This window comes from Perissodus microlepis, chromosome 20 (assembly GCF_051167445.1).
Source record: "Perissodus microlepis isolate ML-2025 ecotype Zambia chromosome 20, ASM5116744v1, whole genome shotgun sequence".
Taxonomy (NCBI): Eukaryota; Metazoa; Chordata; class Actinopteri; order Cichliformes; family Cichlidae; genus Perissodus; species Perissodus microlepis.
The window spans coordinates 9,348,578-9,374,551 of record NC_140480.1 but is presented as its reverse complement, the minus strand read 5'-3'; the positions used below and the strand labels follow the sequence as shown (position 1 = coordinate 9,374,551).

Genomic DNA, 25,974 nt, shown 5'->3' with positions numbered 1-25,974 from the left:
CCCTGGCTCAATACAGCTATAACACCTCGGAAGCATCACATAGTTGACAGTTGCGACACAGTCAAGGGACCTGTATAGTGTCCCATCACACTGTTCTTGGTAGCCAGAGATATAGAGTGTGAGGGCGTAGCAGTCAGCCGATAGTATGGCAGGACTGTGCAAGATGCAGTGGGCGGGTGGGTGAGATTTCTTCAGGAGGCAGCACGCATCAAATCCTTATCAGTCAACACCCAAGAAGGAGCAGCCTGTGCATTAACATTCACAAATAACATATGCACACATCAGGATGCAGATACACAGACACGCACTCCTCTCCCACACACAGAGACAAAAATTACCCTCCACCCACTAAATATCTCTCACCTCATCAAACATTCAAACATTTATGCCAAAGAAGGTGAAGGTGGGGAAGTAGAGTGTGGCAGAAGGTAGTTTTTGACACCCTCCCTTGCTATTCTGGGGGGATGTAGATGACAATTTGATTGTTCTATCAAGTTTATTAGAATTTCTAAACTTGGATGAAGTTTTTTTTTAATATAGACACAAAATTCCACTAGGAGCTTGAAAGTTTGAAATGTTTAATGGCAATATGTCTATCAGAGTAAGAAATATTGTGTAAATCTGATGTTTTGAACAAAGGCTGGTAGATTTAATGGCAAACCTCATGACACATATTTACAAATTTATACAGTGCATAATTTAATGAGCACAAGTGTGCTCAAAGAAAATTGTGGCACATTAGGAATGGGGTCATCAAAAACACACACATCATATTACAGGGACCATGAACCACTTCAGTAAATTTATAACATTAATGTAACCCTGACAGTGGGAAAAAGTTCAGTTACTCCAACTCCAAAAAACAAAAAATGATTTTAATTTCACGTTTATTTGCCTTCATTGCTTCCTACCAGAGTCCAATTATGACCACCTTCATGTTCACATCTGTGACTCAACCGTGCTTCACAAATTTGTACACAGAGTAAACATTACCTGTTGTGTCAAACTGATCCAAGTACAACCGGGATGCTAGCAGCTGGTGATGTGCAAACCAAATGTAAACAAATGACTCAACTGAGCATTGCTAGCTGCACTCCATATGAGAGGCGGTTATATGGTGGAAAGGTTACTCTAGGTGACTTTAACTTTAGTTATTGTTAAACTCAAGTGTCAAAGCATGTTACATGCATAATACAGCTGCTGCCACCTTGTTTCAATAGATTCACACCTCAAATTAGGTAGTGTGTCATCAAATGACAGTAGCTCATTTCAAAATAAGGATGGAAAAAGAAATTTACCTCATTTACTTAAAGCCACCTGCAAGTATCAATAAAACATTTTTCAGTGTTTGTTTTTCTATATAATCATAAATATCACTACTATACATTTAATTGAAGTATCATGATATCATTTTAAGGCTATATCACAATTTGCACCAATGCTTCCTTTCAAATCTGTTATGATGAAAGGAAGAAACCTAAGAAAAGAAAGGTGTGCAACACATGTAACGTCATGAGCTGTGAAACTCAATCCTGCCAGACGTGTTTAATCTAGTAATAAGTAAAGGGTGCAATTATGTAAATATGATATCATTTCACTTTTGACTGTTTTTTTTATGAAACAAAATGAAAAGTCTTGACTTTTTAAAGTCAACAAGCCTACAGCTGTGGCCATATCTGCTCTACACAAAGACTAAACTTAAAAAGAGATGCAACAATGGGTAGAGCGTGCTGAAAATTCTTTCTATTCACCCCCTATTTCTACTTTCTCACCTAAATACACATGCAATTGTGTAACTTTTAGCCACTCTAGCTATAGGTCAGTTGCACTTTGGTGACATTTAATCAACTGCTAACAGCCAGTTGTGAATTTAAGTGAGATATTCCACACTGTTGATAGGCTATAATAAAGTTTAATACAGACATAAGCACCCTTCTAAGTATAAACAAGAATGGCTCTGCTCATCCACTGGCTTATATCTAGCACCATCACTATGTCAAAGTTTCAATTAGTCCAACAGTTTGTTTAAAGAGAATGGTAATCGTTAGAATTTCATGCTGTTAAACTGCTCAGAGTCACTAGGACGGCTCTCTGTATCATTTTGTCACAATCTCTTTTTTTAAATTCTAAAAGTCACCTATGAGATACTAGTGTTATAACAATGCTTTCATGTGCTAGAAAAGTATTCCATATAAACAGTTGCCTTTCCACAATCCAAAAACCATTATGTCTCAACAGGAAATTATCACTCTTGTCCACGGTAAAAAAAAAAGAAAGAAAGAAAGAAAGAAAGAAAAGGGAGAATCTGTCAATCTGGTTGTTTTTCCTGCTGTTTTTAATTGGTGATCTGGTGACCCATGCTTGTGTAAGGGACAACGCGCAGTAACACAGTAAGAGCCCAGCCTTGGCATGCATTAAGTGTTGAAGGCTCTCCCACGCACATAATTACCACAGTCCTTTTGTGATTTTTTTAAGCCATTTGAGGTTGTTAAGTGGTTTGAATTTGGAATTTACTTCCCTTGGGGACATGTCGACTCTGTAGCTTTGCAAGAGGTGCCTGCTGCCAATATAAACAGATGTAACACTGACAGGACTTTAGATATTATATTCAATTAACTGACAACATTAATGAAATTGCTGTTATTACTTTTATTTTTAAGCAGTCAAAATTAACAAACAAAAACATCAACACGCAAAGTTTATATATTAAGATGCGTCAGTGTATATTTGGATTGGGCTTCCTAATGCATATAACGTTTACTAACTAACTTTGATCATCTGGTAAAATTTCAGGCAGATAGTTAATTGGTTGATAATTAATTGGCCAGGCTTTAGTTGTGATAAGTAATATGTAAGATAATATATTTGAAACAGAGAGAATTAAAAGGAATTCTCTAAGCAGACCTGCATTTTGAGCTTCATTTTTTGTAGAACTACCTAAAATGTAGCTACAACACTAGTCAAGACTTTGCTTTGTTAATGTGACGTTATTTTAGGCAACAACATTTAATGAGCCCCTTCAAAAACCTTTGATTGACATATTTATGTAAAAGAAAACATAATAATTTTTGTTGAGTTAAAAAGTTGAAAAAGCAGATTGTGCAGAAGTTTAAAGCAAAACATAAAACAATAAGACAATGAAATTCCCATTTTTAACTACACTTTTCTGTTTAACAGTTTTGCATTGAGGAATGTTATTCTAAACTTATATTTGCAAATCACTGAATTCTGTTTTTATGCACAGTGTCATTATTTTGGAGAATTGACTGGAAGGAAAAATATCCAGGCACACTTCTGATGAGGTATTTATGCTGCTGGATATTTTGGGCTACCACGGATGTGAGGTGTTTAGATTTTCTGAGACATTAATTGACTTAACAGAGAGAGTAGCTCGACCAATATTTATTTATTTATTAATTTATTTGTCTCAATTTGGCACACCATAGTGACTATAAAAACATATTAATGAAAAGAAACAAAGTATTTATAAAAGTACAGAATCCTAATAAAAAGTACACCACACTGTAATGGTAAAAAATACAATAATCTGGAACTTGCTGGATTTCTCAAAGAGCCTTTGAACAACTCCCCAAAATTTTCCTTAGGTGGACTGAATTTCAGTGATGCAATTGATAACTTATTTTAGTTAATTTAGTTAGTTAATAAAATGACTTATACCACCAAACCAGCCAAGAGCAATGGGATTCTTTTCAAGATCTGGCAGCTCTACGTTTCAACCTCAGCTTTGTGTGCACTTTAGCAAGAAAAGAGTGCACACTTGTCTAAGCTGAAAAATAAAACAGAAAACTACACATTAATGCATGTTTAAAGAAACATGTTCAGCATGTTGTTATCTTTTTTATTAAATTGATTTATGAAACTTAAATAGAAGCTGTAATAAAATTTGAAAAAAGATGGGAGGTTGTTCTCATGAAACACCAAAATTTGATGTATAGTTGGATCTGGTCAAATTGTTATGATACAACCTACAAGCCTGCATGTCTTTGGAAACTTACATCAGCTCACACTATAATCTGACCATCCATACTTCTTTCACACAGGCCACATTGCTTTCAGTGATTTCCTCTGGGAGACGATGGGGAAAAGGTGTGACACTCAAAGAACACAAAAGCGATGGTGAAACAACAAAGACAGAGTGGAGATGAGACAATGTTATGAGGACTTGTTTGAGTGTTTCTGTTTGCTCCTGAGTTAATTTTTGGCTAGAATGTTGATTAACAAAATCCATGTGCTTTTGCATTTCTCTTACCATAGTCTCTCGGCCTATTGGAGTAGAGAAGACATACTCTAGCTGAAAGATGATTGCCAGAGCCTGATGATTGGTCAGTCTAAGCTCTAGGCTGCTGCGAAGGCCCAGGATCTGAGGCAGGGAAGATGTTGAGCTGAAGAAGAAACAAAGAGACACACATATGCAGTAAAGTGCAAACGACGCAAAGCTGTTAGCGAAGCAGTGACTAAATGTCACTGAAATGCACAGGTCCCATTATTTCTGTTAATAAAGCCGCATTTTCTATTAAAATGATTCAAAATCAATGTCTGTGAGGATTTGCTAAATGTTCCTTGGCAAGCACCGGCCTCTTGTGTGAGAAATGGAACAGCACTCTTGGTATTCGTCATTCACAGTTTGCATACACCATAGGTGGGAGCATACTGTGGAGCGCTAGCGTGTCACGAGGTGGGGCCGAGAGCCTTTTCCTTTTTCGCTTCATGGACTCTCTAGAGTCCTTTTTTTCCCTCACTCTCTGCTGTCTGAAACTATCAGGCATAACATAACCAAGACAGACTGCCAGCTTTTCCTGGCAGCACCAAAACAATTCAAACAAAGTAATTATTCCCTACATTGGTGCTGTAGTCTTAAATCACTGCATTTACAAGAACTTTATTCAGGAAAGTGCAAAAGATTTTAATTTTTGGATACTGATTATTATTATTCATATTTAAACCATAATTAAGGACAGATCGCTGGTTAGTATGTTATTACTTTTCATACTAATAACCCACTCATATAATCATCCACATCATCATCAACATCAGCTACTCTTGAATGTGAAGTAGCAAACACATTTTTTATTGAAATGCCCAGTGAGAAGGGGAACATCTTTCACTTCTTTTATGTGTGTGTGTATGCGTGTTATTGGCTGAGCTTTACAGCATATTTTGGCATATTTGCTTTAAGTTCCTTCTCACATTTGACAGACTTATTTGATCCTTAGCTCAAAAGTCCTGTTTATCATTATTTCATGAAACCGTAGAAAAATATTTCTCCTAATCATCCCGACAAGCTCATCTTCAATGAAAGTGCACACGCTGACAGAGAGGTGTGGAAAACCGTTGTGAAAGTGTAAGCAGTAGCTTCTGCCATCACTGTCCACCGACAGAATGTGTTATTTCCAGAAAGTATTGTTGACACAAACATATTTCTTCACTCCCTTTACAGAAGGGACAAAGCTAGAGCATAAAAATAAAACTCCACATACGACATAAACTTTACAAAATCAAAATAAGTAATACGTCACCATACTCAGTTTCATTATTTTTATTTTGTTGTATGACTGAGATTCAGTTGTTAGTATTTTTGCCACAGCTGCCAGAACAGTCAAATCTCAAACTATTCCTCACTCCACAGAAAATATCTTTGTTACACTCAAATGAAATTACAGTACTTAGCTAACAAGTTGCTGTGGGGTCTTGTTACAGTTGGTGTACCTATTGTAAACTACCTCAAAAATTATTCATATTTTTTAATTAATTAATTAATTACATTCATTAGTTAAAAAAAACACAAAATATCTTTATTATTAAATTTTTAAATTGTTTTTATTCAATTTCACCAATTGTGAATAGCGGTTCTAAGGACTGGACATTGTAGATCAAGGATTCATTTTACATCGTGGGCCACATACAGGCCAGTAAAACTAAAACTGGAGAAAAAGTTCTGGTAGTTCAAAATATAAAGTTTTTGTTAATTTACAGAAATCTACAGAATTGTCCAGTGAGCTGAATTGGATTCTTTACCAGGCCAGTTCTTGTCTCTGGGTGTTATGTTTGACACTCCTATTGTACATACATAAATAAATCCATCTGTCTGGATAATATGATTTTGATTGCAATTTATCTGTATTGTAGTGGTGAAATTCACTTGGGAGTTCTCTCTCTCCTGTTTTATTTTCATGATTTAAGCCAGGTGCTCGTGACCTTACACTGGCTTAACCACTTTAACACCGAATGTAGTACATTTGAATGTACTTCATGACTGTTTTATGAGGTATGAATCTTGTATGCTTTGGTACGGTGTGTAAATTATGGGTCTAAGCTTGGGTTAGCAAATGGGAGCCCTTATGAAAAAGAGAATTTGTTATGGGCAAGGTCAGCAAATATTTTACAAAGCCACACAGAAAGTTTTAAACATAATGTACATCGAGACATGACCATTCCACATTATGACTATTGTGTTGATTTAATGTGCGCTTCTTTTTTTCACAGTGTTAAAAGTTCTTGTTTATCCAGCAAGCAGGCAAGCAGGAGTGTGACATTACAGTTCGGTACAGATATTTTTGGAAAGGATATAATTTTCATCATTTTTGGCTCAGTTTGGCACTGCAATACATTTGGAAAACCAAGATCAAAATGCAGCTGAAGTGCTGACTTTCAGCAAAGATTTCACAAAGTAATGGATTAACAACTGTGGAATTACAGCCATTCGGAGTATGTTTTGAGTTGTCCATCTGTAAAACGAAGTGTCTTGCAGTGAACACTGATGCATTTGAGTGAATCTTAGCAGAAAATACAGCTCTGGATAGGACAGTCTTTATTTTCCCTTCTTTTCTTCTGTTTACTGTATTTAACTCTTGGATTATATACAGATAAGGATAATTCCCCCCTTGAAATTTAAATTTTTTGTCAAAAACCTCTCAAATGCTTTTTAACACAGATAGGGATTTTCACTACAAAAACTACCAGGGTAAATATTCTTAGCTCCCTGAAAAAGTGACCTTTTTTATTGAGTCATACCACTAACTTCGCAATGCTCAGAACTTACTTGTAAAATCAAGTTAAAACTGAGGGTTATATTCCAATTTAAACACAGTATAAAAACTTCAGTGAGGGTTTGAGCCGTCACAAGCATCATTTCAAAAACTAAAGAAATCACTTTAGACTTAAGAAAAAGAATTGTTGATGTTCACAAAGTGTCAAGAACTGGAGTGAGAACTAACATCAAGAAATTCAAAGAGAGCCACACAGCTCAGAACAAGCCTGGCAGAGATAGAAAGGGAAAGATTTCAAAGACTCTGGAAAGAAAACTAGTCAGAGATGTTTTTACAGACCCCAGAACAACTGCAGAGACACGTGAATGACTTTCCCAAGTCGAGATTGTCCTCTCAAAGAAGACGATCACTAGAACCCTGCACAGGAATGGACTGTGAGGTTGTAGACCAAGAAAAACTTCTGCAGAAGAGACACCTTCAAGCCAGACTTTAGCACGGCAACCTCAGAGCGATTATGTATACTGCAGGTACACCCTTTGGTGAGACGAGACTAAACTAGAGCACTTTGGCCACAGAGGTGCTGCTTATGTTTCGAGAAATGCGTGAGAGGCGTACAACCCAAAGAACGCCACCCCCATATTGAAACACAGTGGTGGGGGTATTATGCTGTGGGGATGCTTCAGTCTGGAATTTCAGATCTCATCAAGATGGAAGATACCACATGCAGTCAGCAGCAAAACTGGGTTTGGCAGTCACTTTTTCTTCCTGCACAACTCAGAACATGCATTGCTCCTGGTGAAGAACTACCTCCAGAAAATCAAAGTGAATGTTACTGACTGGCCTGCACAAAGCCTGACTTGAATACCACAGAAAATCTGTGGGATTAGTTTAAGACCAAGATCTGGAAGACCATCTATTTTATTTCTGTGTGCAAAGTAAAAGAATCTAAGCATCCAAATTCAAACAAGGTTGTTTAGAAAGGCTGGGTTAAAAATTCCTTGCTCTGTTTAACAGCACTTTGGAAACACTTTTTAAAAAATGAAATTTTAATAGAGGGGCTAATAAATCTGTCCTCATTTGCACACCGACCTCTTAATGTGTGTTGATTCTTCTCTTGGCTGGCTGTTCTGAAAGGTTTTTTCTTTGCTACAGAAGATCCTGCAATCAGCCACCACTGTCATCTTCCATTGGGCATCGAGGCCTTGTGACGTTGCCGTGCTTATCAGTGCATTCAATTCAATTCAGCGTAATTTTATTTATATAATGCATGCATTATATAATGCATGTATTGTATTGTATAATAACATTAACACACACCAAATACATTATATATACTGCATATCTTATGAAACACCAGGAAGGAAGAAAGTCTGCATATTGAACTTTTTCTAGGCATCTCTGAACCAGTAATACAGACAAATAATATTCATACCAGCCAAGCTTTTTCAAAAATACAGCTTGTGCTGACATGGCAAGATAAACTTCGAATCACTTGCCCATCAGCAAAAGGAAAGGCATCTGGAGAGGCTGAGGAAATACCATAAACATTATCACTCCTGGAAAGGTTTTTGCTCATCTCTGCTCTTTTATGGTGTAGAATTAAAGCTTTATTGTAGACATAAAGAGTTCCTCCTGCTCACCTGTCCTTACTCAGAGCGCTCTGTTTGGAAGGGCTGCCTGCTCGTCCTCTGACTCCTGAGGGAAAGGCCTCCAGTACTACCACTTGTGGCTTCTCAAGGAAGCACCAGCCATTGTGGACTCCAACATGAAGCCTCCTTTCCTGAATGACAACTGTCCTTATTGCACCATCTGATCCTGGTTGTATCTAAGAATCGGTGAAGAAAAAAAGTAAACATATATTACACTTATAATCGATAAATATTAGTATTTTATTTTTTACATTATATTTTATGTCTATGTAACAGTGTTAGGGACTTTGTTTCCTAGTTGAAATTGATTTCATCATCATCATCATCAACTTTATTTATAAAGCACTTTAAAACAATCACAGCTGACACAAAGTGCTGTACATTGGAACTGTAAAATAAAATTACATGAGATATAAATAAAAAACAAATAAAAGAAGAGTGAAATCATTAATTAAATAACTACTTCAATTAAAAGAGAAAACTAAGTCTCACTGAGGTTAAAAGCCAAGGAATAAAAGTGGGTTTTAAGACGTGATTTAAAACTGGACAGTGAAGGGGCCTCTCTAACGTGCATGGGCAAATTATTCCATAATTTTGGAGCCACAATAGAGAAGGCCCTGTCCCCTCTGAGCTTCCTCCTGGATCTCGGTACCTCCAGGAGCAGCTGGTCAGCTGACCTGAGAGACCGACAGGGTATGTGGGGATGAAGAAGCTCAGAGAGGTAAGGCGGAGCAAGACTGTGAAGGCATTTAAAAACAAACATAAGAATTTTAAAATTAACTCTAAAAGACACAGGCAGCCAGTGCAGAGAGGCTAGCACGGGGGTTATATGCTCTCTTTTTCGAGTTCCTGTTAGGAGTCGTGCAGCTGCATTTTGAACCAGCTGCAGACGTGAGAGCAATGACTGACTGACCCCCACATAAAGTGAGTTACAGTAGTCCAGGCGGGGAGAAATAAAAGCATGGATCACTGTTTCAAGGTGCTGCCTCGAAAGAAAAGATTTTACTCTTGCCAGTCGCCTTAAATGATAAAAACTGGACTTCACCACTGCTCTGATTTGGTTGTCCAATTTAAAATCACTGTCCAACTTAAAACCAAGGTCAGTAACAACAGATTTAAAATAGACTTCCAGGGATCCTAAAACAACAGAAGAGGACTCACAGGGACCACTGGGTCCAAACACCAAAATCCTTTTCTGATTTATAACATGAAAGTTTGCATCAGCAGCCTTGTTTACTTACCTATTAACCAATAATTTGCTAGCTCTATTAGTATTTTAATTAAGTATTTTATCATTAACAAAAATATGTGAAAGACATCATTCAAATAATAGTGTGTACTATTCTTATTTTTTCAGTTATGTAGTTTCCTTTTGTTTAACAAACAAGTGCTGGCAGAAATGGCTTTGCCACCCTGTATCAGCTGCAGTTAATGCGCAGCTGACTGACAGCTGTTCAGTGACTGACTGTAAACTCTGTTACCCCGAAGTGCAACGCGACGCTGAACCTGCCTCTCCTCCCACTCTTTCCCATTTTTTCTTTCCAGTTCAATCTTTTCGCTCTCTCTCCATCACATCTGCTACTCCCACTCTCCCTTTTTTCCCCTCTCTTTTCGTTGTCATTTTCTCTTTCTGTCCCCCTCGCTGCTTAAAGCCTTCTCCATATCCACCCACACCTTCTCAATCAAATTAGCATATCAATTCAGCTTTGGGTTTTTTCTTTTAAAACAGCAACAGCAGAAACAGGAGCAGGAGTAACAGCCCAGCCTGCTTGGATAACTGTACGGCCCACATACATCACCGCTCGCTGCTGTTCTTCTCTTCGTGTTACATCTCTGCGCCTGCTGACTCCATCTCTGTCTCTGTCTTCATGTTTACTATCTACGCCCCTCTTGTTATCGTTGCTCATTCGCTCACTTACATTATCCAATATGTGCACAGCTCTATACCATATTTTTCTTTTGGTGATGGAAGATTAAAGCTCTTTTGATAACCTCAAGTGACTCCTTTATTTCTCACTATCCTCTAACAAAAGAAACAAACAAAAAACTATCCGCTTATTACAGGTGCTCTATTTTGTGACGAGAGAAAGCCTTGCTGTTACACATATATGGGCAACTAAAAAGCACATAAGATGCAGGTAAAAATGAATTAATGTGCCGAGTTTTCATGATGAATAATCAGCTTGTGGACCTAGCGTCTACAGTATGTTTTAATAAGATTTCTTTTGTATTATTTAAAGATTTGGTAGCTCACTAAGGCAACACTGCATGTATAGTCTGTTTTCAACCGACTCAGCTCTTGCATAACTGTCCTCCAGCTGGATCACTTAGGCTAAGGCTCTAATCAATTACTGTTTGCTGTTTTTGAGTGCCAAGACTAAGATGTACTCACACAGAGGAGTCAACATCACATGGAAGTCAATCTCGTGCACCATGCATGCACAGTGACAAGCAAAACAATTAATAATTACCAAACAAAATTATGGAAGACTAAATGCCTGTATACAGTGGTGCAAGTGAAAGAAAAAAAACACAGTAAACTACATTTGCCTCATTTCTAACAAAGAAGTCCTGATTAAATAAACACCAGTTACCTTGTCCTGAAGTGTTTCTCTTTGTTTGTTTTTTGGAAAGCACAGTGCAACAATGGCTAGAACTATCACCTCACGACAAGAGAGCTCTGGGTTTAAACCTGTTGGTTTAGAATTCACCATTCACATCTGTTCCAGTTCATCCTTCACCTCCTAGTATTGCCTGGTCTCACTCTTATGTTGCTGTCACCTGGAACTGCTACATCTATCATAATTTCTCTCTTATTCTTATTGTCAAGCTGTGTATGGTTGCTAAGCCAGCACTGCACCTGCTTATTACTTTCGAACCTGAAGTCCCACAAGAAGTTAGCTCAGCCATTTTCAACCACTTTTGAGTCTTGGGGACTTTTAAGCCATTTTTGGCACATATGTTCCTGTATGGTATTTCAGCCACATGCATGTGCATCCTAAACCCTGATATTAGGTGAGCGGCTCCGACATCTCTTGACAACCTGAAATGTGGATCCTATCTATGTTAGACTCTTGCATCTATGGATCTGGGACGAGAAGCTTTGTTGTAGTCAGTCCAGCCAATCTGTATCTTGTTCTTTGACCTTTTGATGTTGTTTAAAATGCTGTTTTGACCCATGCTTGTTTGTAGATTTGTGTGTCTACTCAGCACAGATGCTATGTTGCTTGCAAGGAACATCTGGGTTGCAAAGAAGTATGTTACAGATTGATCAATGGAAGTATTTTGTTACCTTGTTCAGAAAGTTTGAGTGGATTGGGCCAGATTTTGATTTTATCCAGCTCTTCGTGTCTGAGACCAATGGTTGGATGTGTGCATCGTGATGTTGACTGATTCTTGTTCTGGGAAGCTGCTGTAGGCTGAAATCCACCAGCCACTTGGCATTGGTATTGCGCAAGGGTCTTTCTCCCATATAGCTAAACTGCACAGTCATAGTCAAAATTTCAACCATTCACATTTTGACTACTACTGTATTTATTGTATATAGTATTGCTAAAGTTACTGTGTGGTTATATCGTCTTGGGAACAGAAGTATCCTTCTGTCTCAGTACTGCTTACTATTACAATTTTCTACTATAAACACCGAATTGTCTTTACATTACCCTATCTAACAAAATCATGCATTTGGCTTTCCTGGCAGTTATCAGCACAAGTGTGACAGGATATCTGTAAATAATTGCTTTCTGTGACATCCAGATTATAATTATGATTGTCTTTTCCTACACAGTCTGTCTGCTCTCGCCTCTTTTCTTCACGGAAACCAGTGGCGGGGAAGATGACAGCGAAATGGTTTTGTTTTTGTTGGACAGGTCTACCATGAAGTGTTTCAGAGAGAAAATAAAAGACAGACAGAGAGAAAGTTGTTTATAAGAGAACATCAGTTAAAGTGCTGCTTTCTGCTCTCCCTATCCATCTCCTCACACCCCTCCTCCAAGTTTCTCTTTCATTTCATTGTTCTTTTTCCTCACACCATCAGTTTCTCTCTCTCTCTCTCTCTCTCTCTCTCTCTACCTATCTTGCTCGCTATCCTCTTTCTTCTCCCTCTTGCCTCCGTCTGCTGCCGTCACAGATTTCTTCCTCCCTCGTCTGAAATATGAATATTTTAAAGCTAAGAAGCTTAAAGGGAACAATGAAATGGCCCCCAAGTTAAATTATACTCCATTTCCAGAGTCACAGAAGAGGGACTTTTCTGAGTGATGAGCACACCGGTGCCATGTGGGTGTTTCTTTCTCTTTTTCACACACATATATAAGCTTGTTGTCTCCTACTTTAGTGTCATATTTGATATTCCCCCTCCCCAGAGCTTGCTTTTAGATTGATGAACCAGACAGGTGCACTGTAACCAATCAGCACGGTCAGTTCAGCTGTCATAATGTACACTCGACATCTGTGTTTAAAAAAAGTGGAATTCATTTCTGATAACATGCCTAAATGCTGTTTTGTGTTTGTTGCATAAAGAGAAAGGGGGGAGGCAGAACAAGACTAATTTGCATGCTTTTGGATGCAGTTTGTTTTAGAGCTTTGTTAACAGCACAAACAAAAGCAGTGTGTTGTAAGGGAATGGTTGTGGTTGTATTTTTGTTGTCTTCTAATTAGACGAGTCGCCCTAATGTGGGAGTTGTAAGTGGAAACTAAGCATTCTGCTTATCCATCCATTTTGCATTGGAAAAATACAAAGGGTTGAAAATGCACTAGTGCCAGTGCACCACTATTATCTGTGATGGTTGGTCTCATGGCTGTTAGTCAGAAGTCCATCAAGAGTAAGCCAAAAGTGACTTCATACCAATAAAGCCTTTAGGGCTCAACAGAAAGATTTTTTAAACTGCAAAACTCGCATTTCTAATGTGTCTGCAGTCTTGAGGAAAAATAATCATATTGCCTTGAAATCTGGGTTGGGGATAAAGCGCTCAGCAAAAAGTCAAAGATAACTCTGGTGGAAAACACATCTTATCTTGGAAAGAAAACCAAGTCAGAAAACAAAGGCCATATATTTCTATGCACTGTAGTGAACAATAATGGCTGACAAGGGTTTGTAGTCCGCATGAGTGTGTACTTGACACATTTTTGCCTTTCTTATTTTCCAGAGTGTTTTTTTTATCATTATTTCCCTCTCTCATCTGTATCTGAATCCAAAATAAAATGAAAAAAAAAAAGCCTCTGAAGTGAAGAAGTGGAAGATTATGAGTATTAACACCTGGAAACAGCATTAACATTGTCACATATTAACAACAAAGATTTTCTTAGATTCAATTTAACGGCCCGACTCCAGGGTGAGGCAAAGGAGACACAGGGGTGACGATGAAATATTAGTAAGCAAAACTGATTTAGTTGGAGACATTGTAATTTGAATAAAATGGAGGTGCTGAAAAAGAAAGTCCTTTAGAACAAATTTAGAAATAATATCAGTCAAAAAAGAAATGGAAAGCAGGAAGCAGCTGCCTTATTGTTCAATTTTAAGAGAAATGAGCGTAGATTTTCAGAGAAGCCTAAATTAGTTTCTGAAGGTTATTTCTTTGTGCTTAAAAGGCAGGAGCAAGCTCTCCTCGGTGGCTAACACTAAGACATATGAAACCCAATATAGAAAATGGGTCTGATCCCAGTAATAATGGGATAGAAACTTTGTTAAAGGTCGTGACAGTTGTCCTGAACCCTCTTGACTGCTGCCAGTATATCAATACTGGGTAACGTCCAAGTCAAAAGACAAAAAAAAAAACCCTTTGAACAAAGACAGAGGTTATAGTATTTGAGGGCTGGGGTCCTGCATAGCTTCTTTTTCAAAAAAACGCAAGCTTTTGACTTTTATGGTCAAAAGTTATCACTCACCCATCTAAATTACTGAATTCAGGTGTTCCACTCATTTCCACAGTCACAGGTGTATCAAATCAAGCACCTAGGCATGCTGATTGCTTCCAAAAACATTTGTGGAAAAAATGAGTTGCTTTCAAGTGCTCAGTGAATTCCAGGGTGGTACCGCAATAGGATGAAGTCCGGTCAACAGTCAACTGTTAGTGGTGTTATAACAAAGTGGAAGTGATTGGGAATAACAGCAACTCAGCCATGAAATGGCTATGTAAAATCACAAAACTGAATGTTTGGTGATATTAAAGTCCTGTTTGTGGCACATTAGTATATGTGAGGGGGCAAACTCCTCAAGATGGGTGGTGACCATGGTGGCCATTTAGAAGTCGGCCATCTTGGATACAACTTTTGTTTTTTCAATAGGAAGAGGGCCATGTGACACATCAAACTTATTGGTAATGTCACAAGAAAAACAATGGTGTGCTTGGTTTCAACGTAACTTTATTCTTTCATGAGTTATTTACAAGTTTCTCTTTGTTCACAGCCATTGACATGTCGAAGAGGTTAACACGTGACACGTAACACGTAGCATGGGAGATGGGTGGTCTCGTAGGGTGTCTTGCATTGAAATCTGCTGCAATGACCCGGTTACTGCGTTCACCAGATATCAACACAATTTCGATCCGCTCCTCACATGTTAACCTCTTCAACATGTCAATGGCTGTGAACAAAGAGAAACTTGTAAATAACTCATAAAAGAATAAAGTTACATTGAAACCAAGCACACCATTGTTTTTCTTGTGACATTACCAATAAGTTTGATGTGTCACATGGCCCTCTTCCTATTGAAAAAACAAAAGTTGTATCCAAGATGGCCGACTTCTAAATGGCCACCATGGTCACCACCCCTCTTGAGGAGTTTGCCCCCTCACATATACTAATGTGCCACAAACCGGACTTTAATATCACCAACCATTCCCATTTTATTACGGTGTATCCATATAAATGGCCCACCCTGTATTGTGCCAATTGCAAAGTTTGGCGGAGTGGGGATTATGACGTGAGGTTGTTTTTTAAAAGTCGGGCTCGGCCCTTAAGTTCCAGTGTAAGGAATGCTGAATGCTTCGGCATACCAAGACATAATGGATAATTTTATCCTTCCAACTTTGTGGTAACAGTTTGGGGATGGCCCCTTTCGGTTATAACATGACTGTACAAAAGTGCAGAAAGCAAGGTCCATAAAGACAGTGAGCGAGTGTGGTGTGGAAGAAGTTGACTGGCCTGCACAGAGTCCTGACCTCAACCTGACGTAACACCTTTATGATGAATTAGCGCAGAGACTGCGACTTTTGTGTCCAACATCAGTGTCTGACCTCACAAATGTGCTTCTGAAAGAATGGTCAAAAAATCCCATTAACCACCCTTAACCTTGTGGAAAGCCTTCCTAGAATAACTGAAGCCATCATAGCCCAACATCATGTCAAACTCCATGGATTAACAATGGGATGTCACTCAAGTTTGTGTGAAATACGTGTGAAAGCATATAGCAAAGCAAAGCGATTACTTTCAGCAACATAGTGACTGACTGAAAATCACATCAATACAAGTCAGTTATGCAAACTATATTAAGATGAAGCCTAATAGACATTCCTGACATGAGTCTGAAAATCTACTACCAAACAAACCTAAAGGTAAAAGTATTCAAGTTCACATTACTTATTATCCAACCGTGTTATATCACTCAAAACCGGCTGTCGTTACAGAGGTGCACAGTGATAATCATTTGAAGCTAACAGCACACATTCTGTGACAGTCTTTGGAAGCCGTCATTAGTTATGACAGTGAAAGTGTCAGAAAGAGCTATGTAAAGCAGATGGCACTTTCTCAGCTCCACACACCTGGCCAGTAACTGTAGGATGTGGGTGTGAATGTTCAGTGTAGAAAGTTACACAAATTATGATGCCAGTAATGAGTGGAGGAAGTTTCAGACACTGTTCATCCATTTGACAAGCAACTCTGGTATAGTTTACTAACACTTTAAGGCTGGGGGCAATAACATTCCCTATTGGAGCTACCTGCTGTAGTGACCTCTTGTGAATAAGAGTGCAGCTGAAAGTCACTTCTTCTATGCTGTATTTACATATTTTGATCAAGTTTCTCACTCATACATTGATATTTATGCAAATGCTCAAAAATCCAAACAACAGTACAGATGAGCAGCCTAGTGTGCAGTGTACTTTTAGCTTTAAAAAAAATAATAATGCCACAATGCCATTCACTCAGCATTGCCAAAATCAACATCTCCAGCACCTCTATATTCTAATAATATGAAGTTAATGTTAATTGTGCAACTAGTAATGAGTGAACAAGAATGTGGTTTCAGAAAGTCTTTTTCCTGGCACTTTCCTGGGCTGAACTTTAATAATAAAGCCATTAAATATAATCATCGTCTCACTTAGAGGCAAATTTTCATGTGACTGAGGTGCCAAAGCAGAGGCCAGCTGAAATATATAACTGGGAAAATATTTTTAATGACTCTATCACTCAAACACTAATTACATCTTTTCTTACTTATCTTGACAATACAATTAATAATAGTCCTCCTCATTCCCAATCATCCACTTTATCTTACACCGACTATCTGAAGGAAATGCAGTGAGAAAAAAAAACAAATGGGAACTTAAAGTATGGGGAGGTTTAATTACTCAGTTTACTCAACTGAAAGTGTAGCAAATAGGCAAAATCTAAACCGAATGATTATTTGGGGGGACCAGCCAACGCATTCTCATCCCAAAATGTAAAATACTGACTTTTAGCTCAGATGCTATCAGCATCACAATAGTATGCACAAGGTTACTGCTAGGAGGCGGTGAACTAATCCACTTCGCACAACAAATTCAGAGAAACTATTTGGGTGTTGGAATGATTTCTGGTGGAATAGAGGTGTATACATACAAGAAGCCACTCAAACGTGTGGCGTTCAGAAAGTCAATAACATTTGGTGACTTCAGAGAACTACAAGTGAAGTAACAGCTGGCGATGCGAAATTAAACTTTTCAAAATGTTGCGACCAATCAAAGTGACTACTACTCTGACCGAAGGATACCATTCATTGACATGAACGAATGGTGAACACATTAGAGGGCTATATAGGCAACCAGAGCCTGGAAAGTCCACTACTGGCCAGCCATCAGCAATTGTTGCATGCGTACTCACTTGCTATGTGAACACCCCTTATGTTTGCCAGAAGCCAGTTTGGTTCTTATTCCATTTGGGGCTTTGTTTTAGTCACCTTATCTTGTTTTTAAGGTTTAGGCACTAAAATCTATTTGGTTAGGTAAAGGGACAATATTGTAGTTTGGGTTAACAAATAGCTTTTCAATAAATGTACTCTGCACATTGAAAAATTATACTTTACATCTAACTCCTAACGCATTCATACTTGACCCATCTCAGTACTGCAATGAAACACTTGCATCATACCTGTACAAAAGGATAACTCCTGGAACTTTGATAAAATGGGAGAATTTAAAAACCTGTCAAAAGTGCATCATTTGCCTTTCAGACTATAGTACTATAATTTTTTTTAATAGTTTTATGATAATGACAATTGTATTTATAAAGCAGATTTCATTACACGAAACTCAATCAGCTTAACACAGAAAATGAAGAAACATTAAAAACTGTGTAGGTTTACAGTGCCTTAAGGTAGCAAAAACAGCAAAACACAACAAAACTTAACTAAATAAAACACAACAAAAGAACAAAACTTATTAACTGTAGGCATTACTGTTTCTGTAATGGTTACTCTACGATTACATGCTTCAGAAAAGATGTGTGTTGTTTTGTTTTTTAACTGAGGACAGACGACCACAAATATAAGAAATGCGTGTTGGGTTTTGGCAAAAAGGAGACTTGGAATATTTTCAATCAAGTAAAGTATAATGCAATTAACTAATTTTTATTTGTATATAACAGCTCTGTCCAGAAACTAGGAGCATTTTTTATTGAAATGTAACTTGGTACCGATTTAGATAAAATATAAAAGGTAATTAATGGTCTATGTTTCATTATTACTACAACTTTAAATTTCCATTAAAGAAAAGTTTAAGAAAAATATATTACGTGACAAATACTGTAATTAGCAGGTTTCAGATTGGCCAAGAATATTGCGATTGTTTGTTATTTGGTATTTTCCTCCATCTATGTATATATTCCTCACGAATACAGAAAAATAACAGGAAAATGGTTCTTTACTGGTTTCAGGACAAAATAATTAAAAGCAAAACCACCTTTATAGCTTTTGCAGATTTTTTCCCCTGATGCTTCTGAGTTGTTTTTTTTTCTGCAAGGCACCATTAAAAGCTGTCAGCTATTAATCAGTAAGTTTTCATGTCAGTACTTTGTGAAATCAATGTGTAGGCTGTTGTAACAGGTAATAATAACTCTACAGATGGCAACTGTCATCTCAAGGGGCGTGTGTGAGTGTGTGAAAGAGAAATGGCAAGAGAGTGTGAGAGAAAAAAAGCAGTTGAAATTATGTCCCACAAGAGTTTTGTATAAGCCAATTACCAAGTCAGTTATACAACTCCAGCATATTTCTCTTACCTTTGAAAACCGGCAAACAAAGGGAAACACTTCTGAGCTTTTATGATCATACACTTCTCACATAGCCAGGGAGAAGATGCGAGCTGGTAATTTACCTTTTTTTTTTTTTCACGTTTTAACCTGTTTGATCTGTGCAATCAGGGCACACACCTACAATAGAAACCTTTGTTTTGTTTTTTGAAAGAGTCATGTAATATAGGTAGATCAAGCTTCACACACCTTTAAGTCAAATGCATTCATGACCTGTGTTCATTTTCACCCAATATCAAGACAGTGAGTGAGTGAGTGAGTAAGTGAGTGAGTGAGTGAGCGAGTGAGTATGTGCTCCTACCCACGCAGTGGATGTTAGCTCCCCCATATTGAGGGTGAGTCATTCGTGGCAAGAAACAGTAGCAGCATCATTAGCATGCTGCTCTCATCCTCCCACTCCCCTACTCCTTAACAAATTTTAACTGGCACAGAGCTTCCACTGATAAATCACTGTTGCCCAACCGCTGAAACACTTCCATAATTCACCAACCAAAAATACTGAGTCAAACACACACTCATACTGCTCCCTTTCCGTTCCCCTCCCCATTTCATTCCATTTGTCCCCAAGCGTAGCGTAACACTTTCAACCACAGCACATGGAGTTCTACACCATCATGATCACATTATGTTGTCTCACAGTTGGTCCCACTTGGAAGGAACCCCTTAATGCTGAGTCCAACTATGAGCACCAACAGCACAAAAATGTGTGATATCATATCATAACTTTAAAGGATAAGGTTGTTTCTCACTGACAACACACACCAGGAAGAAAAAGTCCATTTCATGTTATTTTTTAACCCTAATCTCTCTGTAGTACTCAGATCCAAGCCTAATTACTTATATTGTAGACAACTGTTTTTTTTTTGTTTTTTTTTTTAAATGAGTCACAATTCAGAATTTTCTTTTGAAATTTGTTAGGGACAATTTTAACCTCAGTATTAACAGTACCAAAGGAACATCTGTGTAACTGTGTGTTTAATATATGTGCTTAAGTAGTGTCGCACCATAGAGCTTCATTTTACAAAATTAAAAACGAGGATTTGGCTGCTCATGCAACACAGAAGAATTAATACATTGTGAGTTTTGGCATTTTTAGTTGATTTGGTGACAAACACAAAAAGGAAATTTGTTTTGGTTATGAAATGTCTGTGTGTTATTTGTCTGTGATTTACAGCTCATATAAGGCCCTTTTAACACCACTTAGATCCCAGTCACACAGGCCTAAAAAGACTGGTGGGTCACATGGCAACTGCTCGGTAAAAACTAATATTCCCTAAACATTTGAGTAATTGCTGAGGCTGCTGCCCATTACTCTCGTTAATTCCTAAGCCCCAGTGACACAGCCTTAGAGACCAGTCAGTGACTCCATGGTAACCATCCATCACTAGGGAAAAATGTGTATTCCGCAATCAGCTTGCGAGTTGCTGCAGACGGTTGCTGGCTCTTGCTAGAAAAAAAAAAAAGACTCAGGTAGAGGTATGTGGTGCTGCAACGATAACCCTCATATGTCTTGATGCATTCTCAATCATCCAGGCAAGTAAATCTCCAAAGGTTGATTCTGTTCATCTGGACGTAGCATTTTCAGTGGGAGAAACGTTTTGTCACTCATCCAAGTGACTTCTTCAGTGTCAGCTGACTGCAGGTTTCTTATATCCTATAAGTACATTTGCATAATGACTGAAATCAGCACACTGAAGGAACAATGGACCTCCCAGCCCATTGTTCCTTCAGTGCCGATTGTGTCCCTTTGAGCAATATGGCTCATTTGAAACAGTAAAACTTGGTATTGTGGACAGCCCAAAATGTGATGTCCCCATATGTGGACAGCAGGTCTTTGGAGGTTAAAGTAAAAGCTGTGCCTTTTGGAAAATGTTGCTTTAATGGGTAAGACAAGTTGCACTTTGACATTTATACATACATATATATACATTCCTGGTTTGTGTCGCACTTTTTCTGGTTTCACTACAGCTCAGGAGATAGTCAGTGAGCGTTTGCAGACAAGTTGACATCTTCTATACACAATACAGACAACCATATCTGTAGTGAGGATGTGTTTGTTCTCTTTGCTACCAGTCACATCCAGCAACCACTCACCAGCCAGTCAGAGAATATAAATTTTTGCCTAGCCACCAGGGGGTCACCAGCCAGTCTGCAGGCCTGTGTAACTGAGGCTTAAGGTGATGAGCAATAATGAGACACAAGGGCTAAATGATATTTAGGCAGCTGTATCAAAATGGATCTGAACCATCAGGTTACTTCTATACTTCCTAAAATGTAAGGTGATTTCTAGAATTAAAAAATTATAAGGTTGCTAAAAAACAAAACAAAACAAAAAAACTTAATTTTACATAATCGCCGTTTTAATAAAAATAAAAAATGTTTCTTCAGCATTACAGTCAGGAAACAGCCAGCATGAGGTGAGTGAAATGATAATCCCTATTGAAATGATAATCAGCAGTAGCAACTCTTCCTGCAACAACAGCTCTGCAGTGGCAGTGCATAAAGCAGGCTTAGTGGAATATCATCGATAAATGACATTTGATTCTCGTGTTCCAATTTCTGAATAGTTTATCTTACAGTGTCACAGTCAGCGGTTTTGACACATATCTGACTCACACTGGTCAACTATCTTTAAGTGACATCTGTGCTCACTAAAATGGATTTTCTGGAATTTACATAGTCCCATTTACAGTCCTCACTGGAGGCTTGGCAGCATGTAATCAATAAATGACCACAGAATGTAACACTTTAATTTCTCTATCTGGACTCAGTTTATTTTACATTTCCATACTGGCTATTCAAATTCTATAAAACTAATACTTAAAAAATTAAAATGCAATACATTGTTTTGTAAAAAATACATATATATTTATAATGATTTTCCTTGCATGTTTACAGACCTTTTAAATGCAGGTGAAGGAGTGAAATCAATGTTTTTGCAGAATTTTTATTTTTCAGGAGCACTTTATTGTATTGTATGGTATTGCATGTCATCTGAAACAGTGTTCAAAGACACTCAGAGGGATTTTAAAATAATTCATGACAGAGAGAAAAGAATCAGTTGAAAATCAATTAAATAATAATGTCTCGATGATGTTTAAAGTTTATCTCTTTCCTGATTCAACAGCTGTGCATTTCTTGTCTTGTCTGACTTACAGTGTCTATAATCAGTTGCAGTCTATCTCCTCTAATGATTGGATCGTCATTCACTACGAAGACCTGGATCCCATGAATATGTTATGCTCGCCAACTGCATTAAACCCTGTTCTTTTGCACTGCATCAGTTACATGGGTAAGTGGCCTGCAGTCAAACTGGGTTTCCTTGGAGAACAATGTGCAAGAACGCTGCTCTTGTTCAGAAATGTTCAAACAAAAAATGCTTCTTTTTTTCTTCTTTTTTTTTTTTAAATACTACCGCGTCCACAGGGGCAGTCCTACTTTGAGTGAATTTTCTTCTTTTAGGACAAATGAAAACTTCCCCGAGCTTTGTTGCCACAGTCTTTCTCCGTTCATTAAATCAGCCTAAGGCGTTTTGTTCTGCTTGCGGCGCGGCATTGGTCCTCCCCTGCTCTTCTCCTCCTCTTCATCATCTTCTGTTCTCTCTGCTCTTTTGATCACAAGCTAAAATGTTACATACATTCTGACAGGATCTCAGGCCCTTTCAACAAGCGCAATAGGTTTTATTGAAGATATAGGTGAGCGGGTGCTACAGGTCACTGGAGGTGCAAGCCTTTGGCTTTGGCTTTGGGGAATGTAGACAAATTCAAGCATCTCTGAAGAGTAGTGTTAATTTTCTCTCTCTCTCTTTTTTTTTTTTAAACAGGGGGTCAGAGTGTGTTTGAAGAGGTCCAAGACTGCAATTTAAATTAATCTTGTGCTCATTAAACTGTTATATAAAAGTAAAGTAGCTACACTAGTCCACATGAAAAAGCACATCAACTAGGGCACAGGCTGTATAATATATGGGAAAGTGGACTGTAGAAAGAAGCAACACTGGGATAGTTTATTGAGCTAAAAATAGCAATACTTATGGGGAGATTAAGTGAAGACGATATGTTAGACAAGCAGCCAGTATAAGGATTTTGTCTCATGCTCTACTGTACATTCATCTGCTTCCCCATTCCTCTTCATTTTTGCTATTCCATTCCTGCCTCAGTATCATTTAAGCACGCTAGCATGGAGTCACACACATTCACTCTCTCACACACACACAGACACAACGGTAAAACCGAGTTGGCGTGTGAGGTGTCAGCATCACTTCAGAGACAGCTTGATGACAATCCAGCTGGAGTCACACTTTAAAGGTCACACACAGATCACACACACACCCTTTCTCTTTGTCTGTCTGTCTTTCTCTCTCTCTCTCTCTGTCACACACACACACGCACACACGTTTTAATTAAAAGCTGCAATCAAGCTGACTTCTGCATGTATTAACACCTCTTGCAGACGTGAGAATGTCGTCATATTACTGAAGTTATAAAAGTCTGGAACATTTAACTCATCTACGCAACATAGGCTGGTTATGAGGACCTGCAAAGAACATCTCACCAAGGAGGGAAAAAAAAGTGTGAACGCCAATATGAGAAAATTATTCATGCTAGCATGACACTTTGCTCACAGAGAAAAAGTTGTAGTCTACTTTCCCATATTTACACTTAGGTACGGAAATAAAATATACAGAAATAATTTCAAACTGTATGCATGCAACAAAAACTGGATTGAAATACAAGAAATATCCTTGGAAACGAGAAAGGGGACAAAACATAAAAAGGACAGAGCTGCCTGTAAATGCTTAATGATTGAAGTGCCAAAGGGAATAGGCCTGTTTGGAAAAGAAAAAAAAACTGGGTTAGTCTTTTTTCAGTTTTTACTGAAATATGTTTCATTAATGCAAAAGTAGTGGAGACAAAATCCTAACTGACTGTTTGATTGTACAGATCAATCAATAATGTTCTAAAGGGAGGTTTAGGGCTGCATGACCTGCATATACAAGTGTATGTAAAACCTTGTGAAATTACAGGTCCTTAGCTCCACTAGCATTCTCTTCAATCTTCCATCATCACAAGCTGACTGTTGTGCTGGCAGTAGGTTTTGTACCTTGATACCTTTGTTCAAGTTTACAACAAGACTACTAAGGATAAGAACCACCATCCAACTATAAGTCAGCCAAAAAAAAAAAAAGAATAAATAAAATATTTATTCTTCTGTGGATCTTTTGCATTATTGAGATTCTACACAGTTCTATCCAAAATGAATACAACTTCTATGTAAAAAATTAGACCAATATTTATACTCGCTGTCAACTCTGTGCTGGTATATAACAACTATAAACCACCTTTTTATGGTATGAAAAATAAGCATCTAGTTTTCACTCAAAATGAGAAAAACACTTGATTTCTGCCATATTTTTGTCATTACTGAATTACAGTGTCCTGCTATGAATGCACCAGACCAGAACCTAAAGGAGCATTATCATTAACAATGCGTAACATAGCAACGATTTGTCACAATCGTCAGTATTTTACACGATGGGATGAGAACGTGTTGTGAAATTTATATGCTTCACTGTTCTTCCTATGCTGTTGTTAAGTGGCCATGTCTGTATGTCTGAACCTTTTTCCACCGGTTGTTTATAAAAAAACTTTTGTTTGTGTTGGCTTGTACTTGTCACAGTACACACATGTGTAAAAACCATAATGAGTTTGGACCTTTGTTTTCACGCTGTTATACAGATGTTGGTCCCCAGTGTCAGAACAGAAATTGTGCAAAATGTCTTTTAAATTATGCTGTCCCATTGTTTCTGGAGTAATCTACACGGGGACCTGAACTTGTCATAACACATTACTGTGGGAGGATTTACAAAAAGTTTATATTGTTCCCTTTTTCAGTGAGATTGCTCTTGAATTTTTACTTTTTTATGACATATTACTGCATATGATGTGGATGTTGTGTTTATTTGTTTGTGCTGTGTGAGAGTTGCATTTGTGCGATTTCTTTTGCTAATAATCTGCTGTCCTCTTGGCCAGGTAACTTATGAAAACAGATTTTTTTGATCTTAGTTACTATTACATGGAATGAATAAGATACTGATTATTTAACATTAACATTATAATGCAACTGTGGATTAAAAGTACAACTTCCCTGCACTGGAAAAAGTCAGCAAATGTTTTAGGCCATTTCTAATCAGATTTGATTGATAAGTACTGTTATTTTCATTTGGTTTTTTTTTATTTTGGTTTAAAATTCAGTTTAATTTCTTTTAGTTTTCAGATTAGTTTTGTTTTGATTTTAGTTTTAATTTTGGCTATTGGTGGCATTTGTCAGCTTTTAAGATTTAGAAAGTCAATAACAGTACAAGAAATACAATAGACCAAACACTTGTCCTGTTTGTGTCCACAGATTTTACCAACACTGAGTTTTTCAGTTCCGCTGACTACCCTAACCTTGTTCTATACATGCAGTTTTACACACAACTGAATTCTTAAAAAAGAAGATAAACACCCATAGTGTTTTCAAGATGGCTACGATTGACAAGATCTGCCTTCTTGAAGAATTTTGGTTATTCCATCACAGACACACTTACAACAGCTCCTACTATTTGCTCCACTTAATCAAATCTACTCTCCTTTAGTCCCCTGTGTTTGAGTTTGGGGATTAAACCCAGCAGTATCAAAGAGCAGGCAGAGAGAGATATGGAGTGACAGTGTTGTCATATCAATTCCCATCCTTACTGGAGACACATCTCACTTAGGGCCTGTGCGAAGCCATTGTACATATAATTGCTAGTCCAAAGCTGCACCTGTCAAATACGGTTAACC

The 25,974-nt window shown here is 37.8% G+C and overlaps 1 protein-coding gene across 4 annotated transcripts in view; it reads right to left on the bottom strand.

The window, feature by feature from the left end:
• The window catches only part of nphp4 (nephronophthisis 4), a 198,624-nt gene that overhangs the window by 122,387 nt on the left and 50,263 nt on the right, over positions 1-25,974 (bottom strand). For all 4 annotated transcript variants that reach the window (XM_084916277.1, XM_084916276.1, XM_084916275.1 and 1 more), the window contains 2 exons: positions 8,648-8,832; positions 4,271-4,403 (listed from right to left, as the gene is read on the bottom strand). In XM_084916277.1, coding sequence (XP_084772403.1) covers positions 4,271-4,403; positions 8,648-8,832 — 318 coding nt within the window. The remainder of the gene's footprint in view (positions 1-4,270; positions 4,404-8,647; positions 8,833-25,974) is intronic.